Below are 23474 nucleotides of genomic sequence, written 5' to 3'. Positions count from 1 at the left end.
TTAGGCTCGCGGGGGCAGAAAATGCTTCATTTTATTGCGTCATTCTTGGGGCGGACTTTTTTGGCGCAAAAATTGTTTTCTGTTTCCGGCGTCATACGTGTCGCCGGAAGTTGCGTCATTTTTTGACGTTTTTTTGCGTCAAAAATGTCGGCGTTCCGGATGTGGCGTCATTTTTGGCGCCAAAAGCATTTAGGCGCCAAATAATGTGGGCGTCTTTTTTGGCGCTAAAAAATATGGGCGTCACTTTTGTCTCCACATTTTTTAAGTCACATTATTTATTGCTTCTGGTTGCTAGAAGCTTGTTCACTGGCATTTTTTTCCCATTCCTGAAACTGTCATTTAAGGAATTTGATCAATTTTGCTTTATATGTTGTTTTTTTTCTTTTACATATTGCAAGATGTTCCACGTTGCAACTGAGTCAGAAGATACTTCAGGAAAATCACTGCCCAGTGCTGGAGCTACCAAGCTAAGTGTATCTGCTATAAACTTTTGGTATCTGTTTCTCCAGCTGTTGTTTGTATTGCATGTCATGTCAAACTTATTAATGCAGATAAAATTTCCTTTAGTACTGTTACATTACCTGTTGCTGTTCCGTCAACATCTAATTTTCAGAGTGTTCCTGATAACATAAGAGATTTTATTTTTTAAATCCATTAAGAAGGCTATGTCTGTTATTTCTCCTTCTAGTATACATAAAAGTCTTTTAAAACTTCTCTTTTTTCAGATGAATTTTTAAATGAACATCATCATTCTGATACTGATAATGGTTCTTCTGGTTCAGAGGTTTCTGTCTCAGAGGTTGATGCTGATAAATCTTTGTATTTGTTCAAGATGGAATTTATTCGTTCTTTACTTAAAGAAGTATTATTTGCATTAGAAATAGAGGATTCTGGTCCTCTTGATACTAAATGTAAACGTTTAAATAAGGTTTTTAAATCTCCTGTAGTTATTCCAGAAGTGTTTTATCTCCCTGATGCTATTTCTGAAGTAATTTCCAGGGAATGGAATAATTTGGGTAATTTATTTACTCCTTCTAGACGTTTAAGCAATTATATCCTGTGCCATCTGACAGATTAGAGTTTTTTGGGACAAAAATCCCTAAGGTTATGGGGCTGTCTCTACTCCTGCTAATGTACTACTATTCCTACGGCAGATAGTACTTCATTTAAGGATCCTTTAGATAGGAAAATTGAATCCTTTCTAAGAAAAGCTTACTTATGTTCAGGTAATCTTCTTAGACCTGCTATATTTTTAGCGGATGTTGCTGCAGCTTCAACTTTTTGGTTAGAAGCTTTAGCGCAACAAGTAACAGATCATAATTTTATAGCATTATTATTATTCTATAACATGCTAATAATTTTATTGGTGATACCATCTTTTGATATCATTAGAGTTGATGTCAGGTATATGTCTCTAGCTATTTTAGCTAGAAAAGCTTTATGGATTAAACTTGGAATACTGATATGTCTTCTAAGTCAACTTTGCTTTCCCTTTCTTTCCAGGGTAAATAATCATTTTCGTTCTTTTCCTCACAACAAGGAACAAAAGCCTGATCCTTCATCCTCAGGAGCGATATCAGTTTGGAAACTATTTCCAGTTTGGAATATATCCAAGCCTTATAGAAACCTATAGCCAGCTCCTAAGTACCTATGAAGGTGCGGCCCTTATTCCAGCTCAGCTGGTATGGGGCAGATTACGTTTTCTTCAAAGAAATTTGGATCAATTCCGTTCTCAATCTCTGGTTTCAGAACATTGTTTCAGAAAGGTACAGAATTGGCTTCAAGTTAAGGTCTCCTGCTAAGAGATTTTTTTCTTTCCCGTGTCCCAGTTAACACAGCAAAGGCTCAGCATTTCTGAAATGTGTTTCAGGTCTAGAGTTGGCTGGAGTATTTATGCCAGTTCCAGTTCTGGAACAGGGGCTGGGGTTTTATTTTATCTCTTCATTGTACCAAAGAAGGTCAATTCCTTCAGACCAGTTCCGGATCTATCATTATTGAATCGTTATGTTAGGATACCAACATTCAAGATGGTTACTGTAGGACTATCCTGCCTTTTGTTTAGCAAGGGCATTATATGTCTACAATAGATTTACAGGATGTGAATCTGCATATTCCGATTCATCCAGATCACTTTTAGTGTCTGAGATTCTCTTTTTAGACAAGCATTACCAGTTTTTTGGCTCTACCGTTTGGCCTAGCCTCAGTTCCAAGAATTTTTTTCAAAGGTTCTCGGTGCCCTTCTTTCTGTAATCAGAGAACAGGGTTTTGGTATTTCCTTATTTGGACGATATCTTGGTACTTGCTCAGTCTTCTCATTTTCGAAGAATCTCATACAAATCGACTTGTGTTGTTTCTTCAAGTTCATGGTTGGAGGATCAATTTACCAATCAATTCATTGATTCCTCAGACAAGGGTAACCTTTTTAGGTTTCTAGATAGATTCAGTGTCTATGACTCTGTCCTTGTCAGACAAGAGAAGTTTAACATTGATATCAGCTTGTCAAAACCTTCAGTCACAATCATTCCCTTTGGTAGCCTTATGCATGGAAATGTTGGGTCTTAGGACTGCCGCATCAGATGCGATCTCCTTTGCTCGTTTTCACATGCGACCTCTTCAGCTCTGTATGCTGAACCAATGGTGCAGGGATTACTCAAAGATATCTCAATTAATATCTTTAAACCGATTTTACGACACTCTCTGACATGGTGGACAGATCACCATCGTTTAGTTCAGGGGGCTTCTTGTTCTTCCGACCTGGACTATAATCTCAACAGATGCAAGTCTTACAGGTTGGGGAGCTGTGTGGGGGTATCTGACGGCACAAGGGGTTTGGGAATCTCAGGAGGTGAGATTTCCGATCAATATTTTGGAACTCCGTGCAATTTTCAGAGCTCTTCAGTCTTGGCCTCTTCTGAAGAGAGAGTTGTTCATTTGTTTTCAGATAGACAATGTCACAACTGTGGCATACATCAATCATCAAGGAGGGACTCACAGTCCTCTGGCTATGAAAGAAGTATCTCGAATTTTGGTTTGGGCGGAATCCAGCTCCTGTCTAATCTCTGCGGTTCATATCCCAGGTATGGACAATTGGAAAGCGGATTATCTCAGTCGCCAAACGTTGCATCCGGGCGAATGGTCTCTTCACCCAGAGGTATTTCTTCAGATTATTCAAATGTGGGAACTTCCAGAAATAGATCTGATGGCTTCTCATCTAAACAAGAAACTTCCCAGGTATCTGTCCAGATCCCGGGATTCTCAGGTGGAGGCAGTGGATGCATTATCACTTCCTTGGAAGTATCATCCTGCCTATATCTTTCTGCCTCTAGTTCTTCTTCCAAGAGTAATCTCCAAGATTCTGAAGGAATGCTCGTTTGTTCTGCTGGTAGCTCCGGCATGGCCTCACAGGTTTTGGTATGCGGATCTTGTCCGGATGGCCTCTTGCCAACCGTGGACTCTTCCGTTAAGACCAGACCTTCTGTCTCAAGGTCCTTTTTTCCATCAGGATCTGAAATCCTTAAATTTAAAGGTATGGAGATTGAACGCTTGATTCTTGGTCAAAGAGGTTTCTCTGACTCTGTGATTAATACTATGTTTCAGGCTCGTAAATCTGTATCCAGAGAGATATATTATAGAGTCTGGAAGACTTATATTTCTTGGTGTCTTTCTCATAATTTTTCTTGGCATTCTTTTAGAATACCGAGAATATTACAGTTTCTTCAGGATGGTTTAGATAAGGGTTTGTCCGCAAGTTCCTTGAAAGGACAAATCTCTGCTCTTTCTGTTCTTTTTCACAGAAAGATTGCTATTCTTCCTGATATTCATTGTTTTGTACAAGCTTTGGTTCGTATAAAGCCTGTCATTAAGTCAATTTCTCCTCCTTGGAGTTTGAATTTGGTTCTGGGGGCTCTTCAAGCTCCTCCATTTGAACCTATGCATTCATTGGACATTAAATTACTTTCTTGGAAAGTTTTGTTCCTTTTGGCCATCTCTTCTGCCAGAAGAGTTTCTGAATTATCTGCTCTTTCTTGTGAGTCTCCTTTTCTGATTTTTCATCAGGATAAGGCGGTGTTGCGAACTTCTTTTGAATTTTTACCTAAGTTGTGAATTCCAACAACATTAGTAGAGAAATTGTGGTTCCTTCATTATGTCCTAATCCTAAGAATTCTAAGGAGAAATCGTTGCATTCTTTGGATATTGTTAGAGCTTTGAATTATTATGTTGAAGCTACTAAGTCTTTCCGAAAGACTTCTAGTTTGTTATCTTTTCCGGTTCTAGAAAGGCCAGAAAACTTCTGCCATTTCTTTGGCATCTTGGTTGAAATCTTTAATTCATCTTGCCTATGTTGAGTCGGGTAAAACTCCGCCTCAGAGGATTACAGCTCATTCTACTAGGTCAGTTTCTACTTCCTGGGCGTTTAGGAATGAAGCTTCGGTTGATCAGATTTGCAAAGCGGCAACTTGGTCCTCTTTGCATACTTTTACCAAATTCTACCATTTTGATGTATTTTCTTCTTCTGAAGCAGTTTTTGGTAGAAAAGTACTTCAGGCAGCGGTTTCAGTTTGAATCTTCTGCTTATGTTTTTCATTAAACTTTATTTTGGGTGTGGATTATTTTCAGCAGGAATTGGCTGTCTTTATTTTATCCCTCCCTCTCTAGTGACTCTTGTGTGGAAAGATCCACATCTTGGGTAGTCATTATCCCATACGTCACTAGCTCATGGACTCTTGCTAATTACATGAAAGAAAACATAATTTATGTAAGAACTTACCTGATAAATTCATTTCTTTCATATTAGCAAGAGTCCATGAGGCCCGCCCTTTTTTGTGGTGGTTATGATTTTTTTGTATAAAGCACAATTATTCCAATTCCTTATTTTATATGCTTTCGCACTTTTTTCTTATCACCCCACTTCTTGGCTATTCGTTAAACTGAATTGTGGGTGTGGTGAGGGGTGTATTTATAGGCATTTTAAGGTTTGGGAAACTTTGCCCCTCCTGGTAGGAATGTATATCCCATACGTCACTAGCTCATGGACTCTTGCTAATATGAAAGAAATGAATTTATCAGGTAAGTTCTTACATAAATTATGTTTTTTGTTCTGTAATCCATTTACACAACTCTATACAAACTACACAGTAAGTTCTCTGATGGGGTATACAATCTTTCGTAATTGTCCATTGTTTTTTTTTTTGTTTGTTTTTTAAATCAATCTATTAGAAAAAGAGAAAGGGGAGACTTTAATCAGCTCACAATAAATGGTCAGAAGAATGTGGACACCTGACTATCACACCTACATGACCTTGTTGGACATTCAATTCCAAAACCACGTTCATTAAAATAGCAGCCTCAATTCTTCTGGGAATGATTTCACAAGAATTATGGAGTGTAATTTGTGCCTATTCAGCCAAAAGAGTATTTGTGAGGTCAGACACTGATGTTGGATGAGAAGCTCTTGCTCGCAATTGGCTTTCTAATACATCCCAAATGTGTTAAACAGGATTTAGATTAGGGGTCTTTGCAGGGCACTTGAGTTCCTCCACACCAAATTTGTCAGGCCATGTATTCATGGACCTCACTTTGTACACAGGGACACATTTGTGTTGGAACAGGAAAGAGCCTTCCCTAAACTGTTGCCAGAAAGCTGGAGGAGCCCAATTGTGTAAAATGTCTATGTATCCTGTAGCATTAAGATTCCCCTTTACGGGAACTACTGGGTCTAAGCCAAACCCTGAAAACAGCCCCAGACCATTAACCCTCCTCTAACAAACTTTACAGTAGGCACTATGCATTCCAGTAGGTAGCTTTCTCCTGGCATCAGCCACACCCAGATTCTTCCATCAGACTACCAGATAGTGAAGTGTGATTTCTTTCATGTAATTAGCAAGAGTCCATGAGCTAGTGATGTATGGGATATACATTCCTACCAGGAGGGGCAAAGTTTCCCAAACCTTAAAATGCCTATAAATACACCCCTCACCACACCCACAATTCAGTTTTACAAACTTTGCCTCCCAGGGAGGTGGTGAAGTAAGTTTGTGCTAGATTCTACGTTGATATGTGCTTCGCAGCAGGCTGGAGCCCGGTTTTCCTCTCAGAGTACAGTGAATGTCAGAGGGATGTGAAGAGAGTATTGCCTATTTGAATTCAATGGTCTCCTTCTACGGGATCTATTTCATAGGTTCTCTGTTATCGGTCGTAGAGATTCATCTCTTACCTCCCTTTTCAGATCGACGATATACTCTTATATACCATTACCTCTACTGATTCTCGTTTCAGTACTGGTTTGGCTATCTACTATATGTAGATGAGTGTCCTGGGGTAAGTAAGTCTTATTTTTTGTGACACTCTAAGCTATGGTTGGGCACTTTATATGTAAAGTTCTAAATATATGTCTTTAAACGTATATTTGCCATGTTTCAGGATAATCAGTATTCCTTCATTCAGACTGTCAGTTTCATTATTTGGGATAATGCATATGAATAAATATTTTTTTCTTACCTTGAAAATTTTCATTGACTTTTTTCCCTGCGGGCTGTTAGGCTCGCGGGGGCAGAAAATGCTTCAATTTATTGCGTCATTTTTGGCGCAAACTTTTTTGGCGCAAAATTTTGTCATTTCCGGCGCCGTAGTTGTCGCCGGAAGTTGTTCATTGTTACGTAATTTTTTGACGCATGTGTGTTCAGACTTTTTTTTGCGCCAAAAAATGTGGGCGTCGTTTTCGGCGTCAGAGGATGTGGCGTCATACATGGCGCCAAAAAATATGGGCGTTGTACTTGGCGCCAATAATGTGGGCTTCATACTTGGCGCCAAAAATGTGGGCGTCATTCTTGTTCCACTTTTTCTCACATTATTTAAGTCTCACTTTTTTGTTGCTTCTGGTTGCTAGAGGCTTGTTTGTTTTACATTTTTTCCCATTCCTGAAACTGTCATTTAAGGAATTTGATAATTTTGCTTTATATGTTGTTTTTTTCTATTACATATTGCAAGATTTTCCATAAACTATTCCTGGGTCAGAACATACTGAGGGATTCCTGTTGACTGAGATAAGTCCTACCAAAGCTAAGTTCATTTATTTTAAATGTTATGAATGTTTATCTTTAGCTATGGTTTGTAATAAGTTATCATGATAAACTTTTACATGCAGAATCCATTAGTTTTTATGATTTATGAATTGCTATTCTTTTTACATCTTATGTACAAGATATACTTAGAAAATTTATAAGAATATTTTTCTGATTCTATGTTAAAGGCTTTGTCTGACTTTGCGCCTTCTATTAAAATTTTTAAGTCTTTTTATAACTTCTTTTTTAATTGATGAAGTTTCAAATGACCAACAACATACTGAATTATCTTTCTCTGATGATGTTTTTTTCTTATTCAGAATTTTCTTCATCAGATATTGACACTAACAAATCTACTTTTTTATTAGAGTACATTTGTTTTTTGTTGAAAAGGTGTTGATTATTTTGGATATTGAGGTAACTAGTTCTTTTTCAAGACTAGCTAACATTTTATTTCTGCTTATTTTATCTTCTGTGTTTTCAGAAGTTTTTTTCCAGTTCTTCATACTAGGGAATGGAATAGGCTGAGAATTTTCTTCCTTCTTCAAAGGTTTTAAATTATATTCTTTGCCGGCAGTTAAATTCAATTTTGAGTGTTCTACAATTTAATGGGGCTATCTCTGCTCCTGCTAAAATATGCTATTGTTTCTATAGCAAAATAGTGTTTATTTTCCTTTTAGATGGTTGTATCTTATTTAAGGAAAATTATTTATTTTCAGGTACTTTTCTTGGACCTGTGATTTATTTGGATGATGTTGCATTTGCTTCATTTTTCTGTTTACTTTAAGATCAAGTATCAGATTATGTTTTATTTAGCATTGTTAAGGGACAAAGTCTACTGCTCATTTGAGGTTCAGACTGGGTGCTGTTGCATTTGTCTTATTGTCTTGCATTTGTTTATGCAAGTCCGGTGTGTTGACTGGTCCTTTAACTGGATTAACATGCTAATAATTTCATTTGTATCTTCATTTTATTGAATATTTTCACAAATGAGGTTTTAATCTATGTCTTTAGCTGTTTTAGCTAGAAGAATTTTGTGATTTCTAAAAAATCCTTATTTCTTTTTTTCCAAGATAATCAATTATTTGGTTCATATTGGATTCATTTCTTAACTGTTACTCGGGGCTTCAAGATTGAGTTCTAAGACTAAAATTTTAAGGAACAAAATCTAAATTCTTACCCAAGTAACATGTTTTTAGTTGGAAGTTTTTTCTCTCTATTATATTCCAGCTATTCCAGTAAGGCTTACACTTTCCTTAATGTATTTCAGTCCTATATATTTTGGGTAATGTTGAAGTGCGGCTGATCACCTGTTGGGGCTCAAGCGCTGCTCATATCTGGAATCTTCTGGGGTATTTATTCCAGTTCCATTTTTAGGAACTGGGTTTTGGGGTTTTATTCAAAACTATTAATTGTTCCAAAGATAGAAAATCTTTTTATTATATAAATGTACCATCTTTTAGATTGGTATTTATATGGTCTAGTCTGCCTTTTTTTGGTCAGTGATAGCATTATTTGTTTTCATTAGATACAATAGATGCATATCTTCATTTTCTGTTTTCATTCAGATTATTTTTATTTTCTGAGACTACGGAATCTCAAATGATTCAACTTTGTTTTTTCAAGACATGGTTAGAGGATCTTTTTATCAAAAGCTCTTGATTCCTCACACAAGGGTCACCTTTTTTAGGTTTCCAGATAGATTGTGTTACTGTATTTTTCTCTAACAGACAAGTGACATTTTTATTGGGTTCCGTCTGTCGGTACCTTAAGTCTCTATTATTTCCTTCAGTTGCTATATATGCATGGAAATTTAGGTCTTATGGCTGCAGCATTGGATTCAATTCCCTTTGCTCATTTTCATAGAAAACCTTTTCAGTTTTTTATGCTGAATAATGGTGCAGGGATTCTAGGATTTCACTTTTTAAATCTTCGAATTCTATGTTTATCTATCTTTGATTCGGTGGTTAAGATCACCATCATTTAGTTCTACAGGTCTCTTCGATTATTTCAACCTGGACCATGATCTCTACAGATGCGAGTCTTTTAGGTTGGGAGGCTGTCTGAGGTTCTCTGTCAGCACAAGGGGTTTGGAAATCTCAGGAGGCGAGATTACCATTTGATATTTTGGAACTCTGTGCATTCCCAGAGTTCTTCAGTTGGTTTCTTTTGAAGAAGAGACGTTTATTGTTTTTTTCAGACAATATCACATCTGTGGTGTATGTCAATCATCAGGGTGGGACTATCAGTCCTTAGACTGTGACAAAAGTATCTCGGATATTTGTTTGGGCTAAATCCAGCTCCTATCTAAATTCTGTGGTCCTTTTCCCAGGTATAGACATTTGGGAAGCGGATTATCTCTGTTAATCAAGCTTTACATCTGGGAGAATGGTCTCTTACCCAGATATGTTTTTAAATTTTTCAGATGTGAGGGCTTCCAGAAATAGATCTGTTGGCATCTCGTCTTAACAAGGAACTTCCCAGGGGCCTATTTCAGGTCCGGGTATCCTCAGGCGGAAGTAGCGTATGCATTGACACTTTCTTGGAATTATCATTCTGCCTATATCTTCCGCCTCTAGTTCTTCCAAAATTCTAATGGAGCGTTCGTTTGTACTGCTGGTGGTTCCAGCATGGCCTCTCAGGTTTTGGTATGCGGATCTCATTCGGATGGCCAGTTGCCAACCTTGGACACTTCCGTTAAGACCAGACCTTCTATCTCAAGGCCCATTTTTTCCATCAGGATCTCAAATCATTAAATTTGAAGGTATGGAGATTGAACGTTTGATTCTTAGTCATAGAGGTTTCTTTGACTCAGTGATTAATACTATGTTACAGGTTTGTAAATCTGTCTCTAGAAAGATTTATTATCGAGTTTGGAAGACTTACATTTCTTGGTGTTCTTCTCATAAATTCTTTTGGCATTCTTTTTGAATTCCTAGAATTTTTAAAATTTTTCAGGTTGGTTTAGATAAGGTTTTGTCTGCAAGTTTTTTGAAAGGACAAATCTCTACTCTTTCTGTTCTTTTTCACAGAAAGGTTGCTATTCATTCTGATATTCATTGTTTTGTACAGGCTTTGGTTTGTATCAAGCATGTCATTAAGTCAATCTCTCCTCCTTGGAGTCTCAATTTGGTACTGAGGGCTTTACAGGCTCCTCCGTTTGAACCTTTGCGTTCTCTGGACATTAAAATTACTTTCTTGGAAAGTATTGTTCCTTTTTGGCTATCTCTTCTGCTAGAAGAGTTTCTGAGTTTTCTGCTCTTTCTTGTGGATCTCCTTTTCTGATTTTTCATCAGGATAAGGCAGTGTTCCTTTCTGTTATTCATTATTTTTTTCAGGTTTTGGTTCTTATCAAACCTGTCATTAAGCCAATTTCTCCTCCTTGGAGTTTTAATTTGGTTCTGAAGGCTTTACAGGCTCTTCTATTTGAGCATATGCTTTCTCTAGACATTATTTACTTTCATGGAAAGTATTTATCTTTTTAGACATCTCTTCAGCTAGAACAGTTATATGAATTATCTGTTCTTTCTTGTGAGTCTCCTTTTTCTGATTTTTTTCATCAGGATAAGGTGGTTTTTGCTATCCTCATTTCAATTCTTACCTAAAGTTGTGATTTCTATCAATATTAGGGAGGAATTATTGTCTTTTCCTAAGACTTCTTTTGTAAGATTCTTACATTCTTTAGATATGGTAAGAGTTTTGAAATCCTATGTTGAAGCTATTCAGATTTCACACAGACTTCTAGTCTATTATCTTTTCTGGTTTTAGGAAGGTCAAAAGGCTTCTGCCATTTCTTTGGTATCTTGGTTAAACTTTTGATTCATAATGCTTATTTGGAGTCGGGTTGATTCCCGCCTCAGTGGATTACGGCTCATTCTACTAGGTCAGTTTCTACTTCCTGGGCTTTTAAGAATGAAGCTTCTGTTGATCAGATTTGCAAAGCAATGACTTGGTCTTCTTTGCATATTTTTACTAAATTCTACCATTTTGATGTTTTCTCTTCTTTAAGAAGCAGTTTTGGTAGAATGGTACTTTAGGCAGCTGTTTCAGTTTGATTCTTCTGCTTATAATTTCAGTTTTTTTCATTATAAAAATTGAAACTTTTTGATTTGGGTAGTGGATTTATTTTTCAGCGGAATTGGCTGTCTTTATTTTTTCCCTCCCTCTCTAGTGACTCTTGCGTGGAAGTTCCACATCTAGGGTATTTACTATCCCATACGTCACTAGCTCATGGACTCTTGCTAATTACATGAAAGAAAACATAATTTATGTAAGAACTTACCAAAAACATAATTTATGTAAGAACTTACCTGATAAATTAATTTCTTTCATATTAGCAAGAGTCCATGAGGCCCACCCTTTTTGTGGTGGTTATGATTTTTTGTATAAAGCACAATTATTCCAATTCCTTATTTTTTGATGCTTTCGCTCCTTTCTTATCACCCCACTTCTTGGCTATTCGTTAAACTGAATTGTGGGTGTGGTGAGGGGTGTATTTATAGGCATTTTAAGGTTTGGGAAACTTTGCCCCTCCTGGTAGGAATGTATATCCCATACGTCACTAGCTCATGGACTCTTGCTAATATGAAAGAAATGAATTTATCAGGTAAGTTCTTACATAAATTATGTTTTATCGTGGCATTCTTTATACCATTCCAACCTACGTTTGGCATATGTATGTTTATGTTAAGCCTTTGCACAGCTGCTTGGCCATGGAAACCTATTTTACAAAGCCCCTGATGCTCCGTTCTTGTGCTGATGTTGCTTCCAGAGGCGGTTTGGAACTCTGTAGTAAGTGAACAGTTGATAGGTGATTTTTACACACTTCAGCCCTCACTCTGTGAGTTTACAAGACCTACTACTTTGTGGCTGCCAGGCTGGGCTGTTGTTGCACTTAGACTCTTTCACTTCACAATAATAGTACTTACAGTTGACTGGGGCAGATCTAGTACTACAGAAATTTCTTGTGGCAAAGGTGCTCTTCAGTAAAACCCATTGTACTGCCAATGTTTGTCTATTGAGATGTCATGGTTATGTGCTGGGTTTTGTGCACTTACTTATCAAAGCATTGCAACAGCAATGTGCAGCAGCAGCTACTACAACACCTGTCCCTCCTTGCTTTACTTGATCTGTTGAGAGGTATGACGTAGTGAGCTGGTTCTATCTCAGAATTAAGTTATACATTTCAACAATGTAGCACAGTGTCTTGTAGGACATCGTATCTTTCCCAGAATGCACATATAACCAGTGGAACAAGTTGTAGCCTATAAATATTCCATAATGCTGTTGGCTTTAGTTTAGAGATGTGTCTTATTAAATTACAGTTTATAATATGTTCTGCATGCTTTTTTGTTGTGTGTATGATAAATGTCACTCTGTTTTGCTCCTCAGGATTAAAACATGCAGTTTACTTTTATCAAATTTATTTTGTTCCACTTTTGTTAAAGGGGATACCTAGTCTCAAGAGCAGATGGTGACTGGTGGCTACGCACGTATGATCCTTCTCATTGGTTTGCTAGATGTGTTCAGCTAGCTCCCAGTAGTGCTTTGCTGTTGATTTTAACTTTGTGTTTAATCCCTGTAAAGGGGTTAACACGTGGGTATATGTAAATAATAGTGCAGTAATAAAAGTCTCTTAACACAGAGTATTTTCTGCTTTTATGTCCCTTTAAAGAAAAACACAGCAAGGGTTGTGTTGCCTTTTCTTGTATGTTAATGTACTGGAAGACTACACTATACATTATGTATTATTGAAAATTTGAATTGGAAAATGTATTTCTTGAAAATTGCAGAGTTCTTTTTTACTATAATTCCCAGTGTTGCTTGTGCTGTCACAACAGAAAAGTGAAACTGACATTGGTTGAATAGATAACATTTAAAAAAAATAATCAATGTGCATGTATTATCAATTTTGCTTAGTTCTCTCTATCATTAATCAAAGAGTAGCCCTATGTGAGCTCAGGAGTGTGCACGTGTCTTTAGCCATCTGGCAGCAGTGTTTGCAACAATGTTTATAGCCATGTTACACATAGTTGCAAAACACAGCTGCTATAGGCTGCTAAAGACACGTGCACACTCCTAAACTCCTATCAGCCTACATAGGTTTTCTCTTTAAAGTGAATGTAAAGTTTAATGAATAAGTGCCCGGTATCACTTTCATTCATTAAACTTTTAAAATACTTACCTTTGTTTTAGGGAAAGCAGACCGGCTATACTCCGCCCGCAGCACTTGCTGTATTTAGCACAGTTATGACGAATCCGGCTTCCTCCAATCGTTGTGTAGCTCCTTTGGCGTCCAGCTTATGAGGCACACAAAGATTAGCGGAAGCCAGAGTTATCATCTATATGTCTGCTTTCCATAAAGAAAAGGTAAGTATTTTTAAAATGAAGCTTCATTGTATAGTTTAATAAATGAAAGTGCACCTGTTTTTAAGTGTATTTTTAGATACCAGGCACTTATTCATTCAAATTTACATTCACTTTTACAAAGAGAACAACATAAATTTGATGATAGAAGTAAATTGCTAAGATGTAAAAAATTGCATAATCTATCTGAATCATGTGCCTTTAACATACTCACCAACGTATACATACTCCTAATCATACAAAGCAGTGTACTCCACAGCGTATAGTATATATAAACTTGCATAAAGAGCAACATACTCATTATTAGGGTTTGTGTGTGTATATACATATTTCTATTGCTTATTACTGAGATACCTTGGGGGGGGCCCAAAAACATTTTTATGTCTGGGCTGTCTGTTGAGTAGGTCTACTAGTGGTCCACAGGCTGCAGTGCGCATGGTTAGAGTGTCTCAAATTGGTTTAAAAAAAAATTCTAAGGTGGGCCATTATCTACAAAGTTGGAACACTATGCCTTAAGTTTCTTCAACAAGTTTGTAAAATAAAAATCCCCTCTTAACCATGTAAAGGAAGTCTGTAAACTGGTTTCAGATTTACTTTTTTTTTTAATTTTACGTTGTCTGATTTTCCTTTAAAGGGACTTTGTGTTTTGTTTTTTTTTTGTTTGTTTTTTATTTGGTCAATACAAGAGGTTAATCCAAAATAAAATGTAGTTGACCCAATAAATAAAGATAATTCAATACATTTTACGGCTAGTTTCAGTTTTTATTTAAACAGTTTTTATTTATCTTTTTATGTAAAAAAATATTTTACTGTAATTGCTGCTTTTTCATATGCACAATAAGAAATGTTTTTAAAATATCCCTTGATGGTATTGGTCATTCTGTTCAATTAGCATCTTTGCAATTATGTGGAACCATTGTTTTTTTCTTTATATATAACTATTTGACTATAAGTTCATATCATCTATGATCTGATGCAACATTTATAATTGCCTTTTTAGCGAATGCATACACAAATCTCATTGTGCATTTTCTCTCTCTTTCAGTCCCCAAGCATGGGCACCCTTATGGGGGTGTACTTGCCCTGCCTGCAGAACATCTTTGGGGTGATTCTATTTCTCCGTTTGACCTGGATTGTGGGTACAGCTGGCGTCTTGCAGACTCTTCTGATTGTCCTGATCTGCTGCTGTTGTGTAAGTTCATCTACAAGGGCAGTAAACCCTGAATGTAGAATATATCACAGGGCGCTAGATGTGACAGTGAGCTAGAGAGGCTGTCTCTGATAACAATAATCTATAAAACTGGTGATTTGCAATAGATTTTTTTTTGTTCTAAAGGAAAAATATTTATTTGAACCCATATTTCTTCTTTCTGTTTTTACTTATAAATTCTTATTTTTGTTTAGAGTATAGAGTCTAGAAGGCTATGCAATACATAAAATACATTTAAAGGGACATGCTAGAGACATTTTTAAATTGGTTTAAAGTCTCATGCAAAGGAGTTAAATGCATAGATGAAATCTAGCTCTTGCAACACCCTCATGCCACTTCATATAAAGATGTGATTTGCATCTTGTCTGCATATACAAGCTCTAGCCTTTATTTAGCTGAGTTTACAACTTGTTTGACATTTGTTCTCTTAGCAAGCGTTAAATGAATAGTACATTTTTTTTAAAAAGATTGCTCTAAGGAAATAGGTATTTTTGGTACACCATGATGTTCCTTTAATTGAAATGAAGTTAAACACTTATAACATAACCAGAAAATGTTAATAAAGTATAATGAATTCCTTGGCACAGACCTAATATGAGTGTATAGGACGTTGACTGTAGAGCTAAAATTCTTTACTGTGTGATGGGCATGTTCCTTACTTTTACCAACACTTTCAACTCAATTCCTAGTTTTTTTATTGGAATTAACAACCAGGAACTGAGAATTTGTATTGAGTCTGTACCATCTTGTACTATAGCTTTACAGGTGTCAAAGGAAGCATCAAAACATGATTATCTAAAAAGTGGCCATCGTATTACCTTACTGCAGATCACTGTTGGTTGACTGAGCATTGTGGTGGTACTTAATCTTTATTTTTGTCTTATAGACGCTGCTAACAACCATATCAATGAGCGCTATTGCAACCAATGGAGTAGTACCAGGTAATAATATAATGTTCCTTTGTCATATTAGTCCCCATAGTATCAACTTGAAGTGTATTCTTTATCTACCACCCCTCATATAAATAAGGTATTTTGTAAAGTCTGTTCATATTCTTTCCTCTGTCTTTACATCATGATCTTTCTCCCCCCCCCCCCACCCATACTTTAAGGTATAAATACTAAGCAACCATTATATTAGCCATGTTTTGAATGATTTATATTGGATTTCTGTTTAGAGCAATAGCAAAAACAAATAAGGTTTGACTAGAGCCAGGTGCAGCACGCAACACGTAAGAAATGCGCAACACGTAAGAAATGCGTAAGATATACCGGACTGTCCTGTCGGTGCTGTTCTTACATTTATGCCAATATTTTGATTAAAGTATATAGATTTTATCATCCCCTCCATGCGTGATTCTTCTCTTGGAATTTGCTGACTAGATTTTGGCATTACTTGTTTGAGTTTTGTAAGTGAGGAGCTGAAAATTATAGCTCATGTAGGGCTAGTGCTTTGAGTCATACTTGTACGTTGAAGAGCACACATTGTTTAAATGGCTGTTTAATATAGATGCCACTGTTAAAGTATTTGATCTCTTTTTAAATGTTTCTAAGAAAGCTCTCCTCTAGCTTTTTTATGCCCTTTGCTATAAACATTCATATTGAAATAACTTACAAAGTCTTTCCCTCTGCAGTTAATACATTCAGTATCCCATAATGCATAATTTTGTTCTTTGCAATGTTAAAAGCACATTCTGGGGGGGGGGGGGGGGGAGAAACAATGCTCTAGTTTGTTGGAAATTTTTATTTTTAAACACATTTCTTGTACAGTAATGTGTTTAAAACCTGTTCTTGTGTTGGTGCAGCTGCAGACAAGCATATGAACAGTGAGCCATTTGGGATTGGCAAACGTATGTATGTTCCATGAAACTTCCATTCTTGAGGAGAGGGTTGTAGTGTGAATCTCACACTAACAAAAGTGTGTACATAAATAGCACTCAACAACTAGCAATCATCAATCGTAGATAATGTGTTGTGTGTGTATTGGTGACAAGAAGATGGTATAAAATATAATTTTTATCAAAGAAATGTTAAACATATAACCCATTAAAAACACAAAACAGCCATATGCAGCTGTTCATAGATCGCCAGATCACCCACAAATATTGAGCAGTGTAGGAGTAAAGTGATCAGCTGGGTCACTTAGTTGCAGTTATAGTCCGTGAAAATGCTAATAAGACCCAAACAGGTAGGGGTTTAGGGACTATCAAAATAGTAAAGCCCACTGAGATAAAAGGGCTGATAATTGTCACAATCGCCCCTATAAATGTGTACGCTGGGTATCGAACCATTAATGCTAGTGGGTCAGAGTAAGATCAAGCGCCGTATCACAAAATGACAAGAGATAATGGGCAAATGGTGTGGGAGTACCAGGTGTGGTGTGGTTCCGCAAGTGTCTCTAACACACAGTAGTGAAGAGTATGCTGTATAAAGTATGCCTAATTTAGGAAGAATATGACGATATAGATATATTTTGAAAAAGCTGAACAAGCAAAACATGTCAGGGGGAAAGGTTATCAGGGGATTCTCGTTTTAGTTAGCAATTCAGCTATATGCAGCTACCTAATGTCCAGTATTGTGGTCACCGTGTTTCTCCCAATTCTTATTTCTAATGCGGGCAGTGTCTTAGAGACGCTAGCGTAAACCACAATTAATTTTGACTTGAACGCTGTTATTTGCAGTATCACTGCTGCTAGTGGTTATTTAGGTATTCATTTATCTCAGATTCATGACTTTAATAACTCCGAATGATTGTTGGGCTTACTCGTAGCTACTCACACTCGCATTATCATATGTGACAAACTGGCTCACCCACTTGTGATTTAAGCTTTCTTATTTAGACTCAATATACGCAGCGCATTGTAACTATGTAACAAGCATTTTGCAGCTTATTATCTCGACAAGATACTTTACCAATAGCACATTATTTGATGTGGGCAGTGTCTTAGAGACACTAGCGTATACCGCAACTCATTAGAAGCATTGACACACCTATACCCGCATCACTATTGCTGCTGATTATTGGTACAATTTGATTCTATAATAGTAGCTACTTGGGTACCTAACAGATATTGTGCCGAGTAATAGCCAATTCCATATTTCCACCGCCATTGGCGATTGCATCTAATACGCCTATTTACTTGATATGAGTGTAATTCGATATATCTACTGTGATGCTACCACTTAATTCTATATTGTCACATTCTTCCTAAATGAAGCATACTTTTTACAGCATAATCTTCACTACTGTGGGTAGTGTCTTAGAGATGCTTGCGTAACCACACCACACCTGGTACTCCCACACCATTTGCCCATTATCTCTTGTCATTTTGTGATACGGCGCTTGATCTTACTCTGACCCACTAGCATTAAAGGTTTGATACCCAGCGTACACATTTATAGGGGTGATTGTAACAATTATTAGCCCTTTTATCTCAGTGGGCTTTACTATTTTGATAGTCCCTAAACCCCTACCTGTTTGGGTCTTATTAGCATTTTCATGGACTATAACTGCAACTAAGTCACCCAGCTGATCACTTTACTCATACACTGCTCAATATTTGTGGGTGATTTGGTGATCTATGAACAGCTGCATATGGCTGTTTTGTGTTTTTAATGGGTTATATTTTTTTAATAAAGGTTATATTTTATATACCACCTTCTTGATACCAATACACACACAACACATTTATGACAACACATGATTGACAATTGCTAGTTGTTGATTGCTATTTAGGTACACTATTTAGTTAGTGTGAGATTCACACTGCAACCCTCGTCTTTCTAGTGTACAGCACCTCCTTCTTTAGGAATTTTAACCCTCAAGGTCTGGTCAGACCACCAATCACAAAATAAAAACTATAAGTTGATTGTAGACCTAGCTATATATTTCATAAAGGAAACAACTTTCAGGTAGTGCCGTTATTATTTGTTTGTTTTTTTAGAAACTTCCATTCTTGCCTGGTGTGGGGCATGAGCAAAAAAAAAATATTAATTTGTTTACTATTTTACTGAGTTGCTAAACTTGTCTACTTCAATTCAAGTATTTTATTTATTTATATTCTATTATCTGAAAAAGACAATCCTTTCCTTAATATAGTAGTGATATTACTCCTAATAAATCTACGCAATGGTATCTAAAATACCTGTTCTTCAGCCAGTGCTTTATTACCTGTGATTTTAATTGTCCCATTTATGTCTGTTCTTCTCACAGCTGGGGGCTCGTATTTCATGATCTCTCGGTCACTGGGCCCAGAATTCGGAGGAGCTGTTGGACTTTGCTTCTACCTGGGAACTACCTTTGCTGGAGCAATGTATATCCTTGGAGCCATTGAGATTCTTCTAGTAAGAGATTGATGCAGCGTAAAATCTTTTGTAGAAAGTTTAAAAGTGCAGTGCTACAGAGGAAAAATGGGACGGGATGTTGCATTATTGCTCCATGTGTTGTTAAAATAAAATAAAATATTCTTATTAAATATGAGAGATACCTTTGAAGATCAACCACAGGGGAAATGCAGGTACAGACTCAAACAAATGGATGTTCTTCTGCTAAATAGGCCTGCTCTTTTCTATGGGAGTTGTCCCTGTTAGCCAATTAGCAGAAGAGTCCCAGGACTTAGATGTACAAAATCATTCTCATATTGTTACCCATCAATTTACATGTGAAAAGCGTTTACTTAACCTTTTTTGATGCAAACAAATATTTGTAATATCTTTAACTGTTGCGTTTTCATATATTTCAGTAATATGTCCTTTTAAAATGAATATAATCACAAGTGTATGTGATATATGGTTCAAATGGGTAAATAATTGCATTAGCTGCAGTACACATTAGTATCTCTAGTCCCAACTTTTCTTTTTTTGAATATGTTTATTATCACCCTGGGAAATGTCTTCCTAAGGGTGATGGGGGAAACCAAACATGTCCAATGTGCCTTAAAGTATATGGCTGCACCTCACTGACTACAGAAGGCCAACATGATTGTCTGCGGTTGCCACTCCTTATTTATAGGAGGATTGTCTGGTATTTTGGGGCTGGACCATCCTTTTTAGGCACATCAAACAGATATACATCTGGAAAGTCCTCTGTGAAAAGCACAATTAGGCTAAATGAGGCTGCTCCCATGTGATGAACCACCAGAGAACAATCTACTGAGTTGTTGTTCATTCCTGGTTGAGCGCTTCTCTTGAATTGAATCCCAACATGGTTGATTCAACCTTTTATTCTTTTGCGGTAAATAGGGTGATTACTATTAACCCCTTCACGCCGTTAGGACGTTCCATACTGTCCTAACAGCGCTGGGCTTTAATGCCATTATGACGACATGGAACGTCAACCTTTATATGGCATACTGCAGCCTCCTCCTTTTACCTAATGACAAATCAAACTGGGGGTAATGCCTAGCAGCATAGGCAGTCCCCCATGAACCAATCCCGGCCTTGGAATCACGTGATCACATTGACAATTGTATGATTTCATTTTTCCAGCAAGTGGTTTTTATCAGAACTTTGTTCTGATCTACATACTTGCCCCTGGCATGAAGGGGTTAATTTGGATAAAATTAGCTATTGTTTATCAGCCATCCATTTTAGATTAATAACTCTGAACTACATTTGCCTCCTTTTCTGGAGATAAAATATTCTATTATTTATGTGTTTTATTATTTTGTATTAAATACCGGCACTGTACTGTCTGTGTATATATATCCTGATGAAGGGGAACTTCTCTCCGAAAACGTTCCAATAAAAAACAGATTTTGTTCACTGAGAAAGACCTGAGAGTGCATTTGTTAAGAGGATTTTATATATATATATATATATATATATATATATATATATATATATATATATATATATATATATATATATATATATATATATATATATATATATATATATATATATATACTTTAGTAAAAAGAGACCTGCACTCCAAATCTTGAGTGAGCAGCCGCCAGGGTGCAATATCAAAAATATATAAATTGTCACATAATAAGATAGCACTCACTGGATAAAAATAAAACTTAGCTTTTATTGTAGAATCTTTAAAGGTTAAAATAGTCCCATGACGTTTTGGTGCCAACCAGCACCTTTATCAAATGGATCAGATGATTCCTACAGGCAGATGACGGAGCCTGACATTAAAAGAGAAGGCAAGTTAAAAACATGGGAAAATCGCAGCTTTATATACATAGTGTCTTGCTTAATTGTAAACTGGTACGCTGTGTGTTTGCACATTTGCGTGCACGTCACGGAGGCCACGCCCCTTCCGGATTCATAACAAGCTGTAATAGGTGCAACCAGCATCAGCATAGCTTGGATCCTTAGTAACGGAGTTGCGTGTGGCACATGGGTAATTTAGCATAACAACTGCTACATGACTTATCAGTCCAGGAAAGCGACTCAATGTAAACCTGCTTAAATCCCATAACGATGTTTAAAATCCAGCACTGTTTTCAAAGGACATAATTGATCTACGGCAATTGGTGTATCAGGTTAAAAATATTAATGCATGATATAACCCAGGAATAGAGGGTATGATTTAAACATATAATGTAAACTTAAATTTAAAGAAAATCAAAGTGATCAGGTAGATAGAGTGGGCATCGGCTGGGGACCAAATGGGCACCAAACCAGCAATTCATATGTATCTCCCATTATACAACCCCATTCTTAAGATGGAGGACTTCATCCTATAAAGGGGCCATAATCAAGCTGTTTGTTGAGCCCCCTAGGCTCCACAGTGTCCAAAGTATAAATCCATTTGGTCTCACGTTGTAGGAGGATTTTGCCACGATCCCCTTCTCTTGTTAAAGGTGGTATGTGGTCTATAATCATAGTTCTCATACTGGAGACACTGTGTTTCAATTGCGCAAAGTGGCGCACCACTGGTTGATCTGAGGTGCCCTTCTTGATGGCATCCCTTATGGCGTGTCTGTGGTTAGCGATTCTTTCGCGGAATGTTGTAATGGTTTTCCCTACATAGACAAGGGAGCATGGGCAAATCAGAATATAGACCACATATGTGCTGCTGCACGTCACTCTGTGTTGTATCCTATAGCGATTACTGCAATGTGGGTTTTGGAAGGTGGGGCCCATTTGCATCCCATTACAGGTGATGGTCACCGCATCTGAAACATCCTTTTTTAGTAGATTTGAGACATGTTCCTTTTGGTAGGAGTCCTTGGGGTCAGTTTTGACCAAGATATCCCGTATGTTCCTGGCACGTCTATATGCCATACGGGGAGGATTGAGTCTCCAATTTGACAAGTTCTTGTCAGTCTGTAGAATGTCTCAACGATTGCGGACCGCTTTGGCAACACAGTGGTGATCCGGAGTGAATGTTGTGATGAAATTTTAAATCAGAAGTCATGGTCTATTTCTGTAATTTACCCCTCTCCAAGAGTGTATTTTGTGATTGGCCATCCAAACGTCTGGCTGTGTCAATGTCCTTTTTTGCATACCCTCTAGCCTGTAATTTAGTACACATATTATCCAACTGAGATTGTAGGATGGTAGAATCAGAATTATTGCGAACCACCCTCGTTAACTGAGAGGCGATTATACCCAACTTTTGGTGGTCGGGGTGGCAGCTTGTAGATAGAAGAAGCGAGTTTCTATCTGTAGGTTTAGTGTATAGCGAAGTGCCAAACCTGTATCACCCTTCTGTGGGGACCTTAAAAATATTAAGGTCCATGAAATGTACATTTTGCGTACTACATTCCATTTTGAATCCGATAGGTGAATCGATATGATTCAAATCAAATACCCATTCTTGAAGATGTATTAGACTCCCTGTCCAAACAAAAAACAAATCATCTATGTAGCGAGTGTAAAAAGAAATACATGGATGTGTTAAGGGTTTATAGGATGAAGTCCTCCATCTTAACAATGGGGTTGTATAATGGGAGATACATATGAATTGCTGGTTTGGTGCCCATTTGGTCCCCAGAGGATGCCCACTCTATCTACCTGATCACTTTGTTTTTCTTTAAATTTGATTGACTTATGTGATCAAACTCCTATGTGAACTCAAATTTCTACTATGTGTTTACATTATACGTTTAAATCATACCCTCTATTCATGGGTTATATCATGCATTAATATTTCTAACCTGATACCCCAATTGCCATAGATTAATTATGTCCTTTGCAAACAGTGCAAAGTCGTTATGGGATTTAAGCAGGTTTACATTGAGTCGCTTTCCTGGACTGATAAGTCATGTAGCAGTTTTTATGCTAATTAGCCATGTGCCACACACAACTCCGTTACTAAGGATCCAAGCTATGCTGATGCTGGTTGCACCTATTACAGCTCGTTATGAATCTGGAAGGGGCGTGGCCTCCGTGACGTGCACGCAGACGTGCAAACACACAGCGTTACCAGTTTACAATTAAGCAAGACACTATGTATATAAAGCTGCGATTTTCCCATGTTTTTAACTTGCCTTCTCTTTGGATGTCAAGCTCTGTCATCTGCCTGTAGGAATCATCTGATCCATTTGATAAAGGTGCTGGTTGGCACCGAAACGTTATATAAATAAAATATAATATAATATATATTTTATATATTTCGGTGCCAACCAGTGTATATATATATATATATATATATATATATATATATATATATATATATATATATATATATATATATATATATATATATATATATATATATATATATATATATAATTGGAGTCCAGCACCATAAGTTGTACTTAGTTTTCAGTCTGTGTGCTCGTCACCAAGGAGTATCAGCCAGACTCCAATGTATACAGTCCATGTAAAAAATAAGGTAACAGCACCACAGTACAAAATTCTTCTTTACAGGTGAAAAAT

General features: G+C 36.9%; 1 protein-coding gene across 2 annotated transcripts in view; it reads left to right on the top strand.

Annotated features, from left to right (window-relative positions):
- LOC128646112 (solute carrier family 12 member 4) overlaps positions 1 to 23474 on the top strand; it is a 270698-nt gene that overhangs the window by 134438 nt on the left and 112786 nt on the right. For both annotated transcript variants that reach the window (XM_053699564.1, XM_053699565.1), the window contains exons 4-6: positions 14473 to 14619; positions 15524 to 15578; positions 18850 to 18980. In XM_053699564.1, the coding sequence (XP_053555539.1) occupies positions 14473 to 14619; positions 15524 to 15578; positions 18850 to 18980 (333 nt within the window). The remainder of the gene's footprint in view (positions 1 to 14472; positions 14620 to 15523; positions 15579 to 18849; positions 18981 to 23474) is intronic.

This window comes from Bombina bombina, chromosome 1, assembly GCF_027579735.1.
Source record: "Bombina bombina isolate aBomBom1 chromosome 1, aBomBom1.pri, whole genome shotgun sequence".
NCBI lineage: Eukaryota > Metazoa > Chordata > Amphibia > Anura > Bombinatoridae > Bombina > Bombina bombina.
Note: the sequence above shows the minus strand (reverse complement) of the source record. Positions and strands in the feature narration are given on the sequence as shown.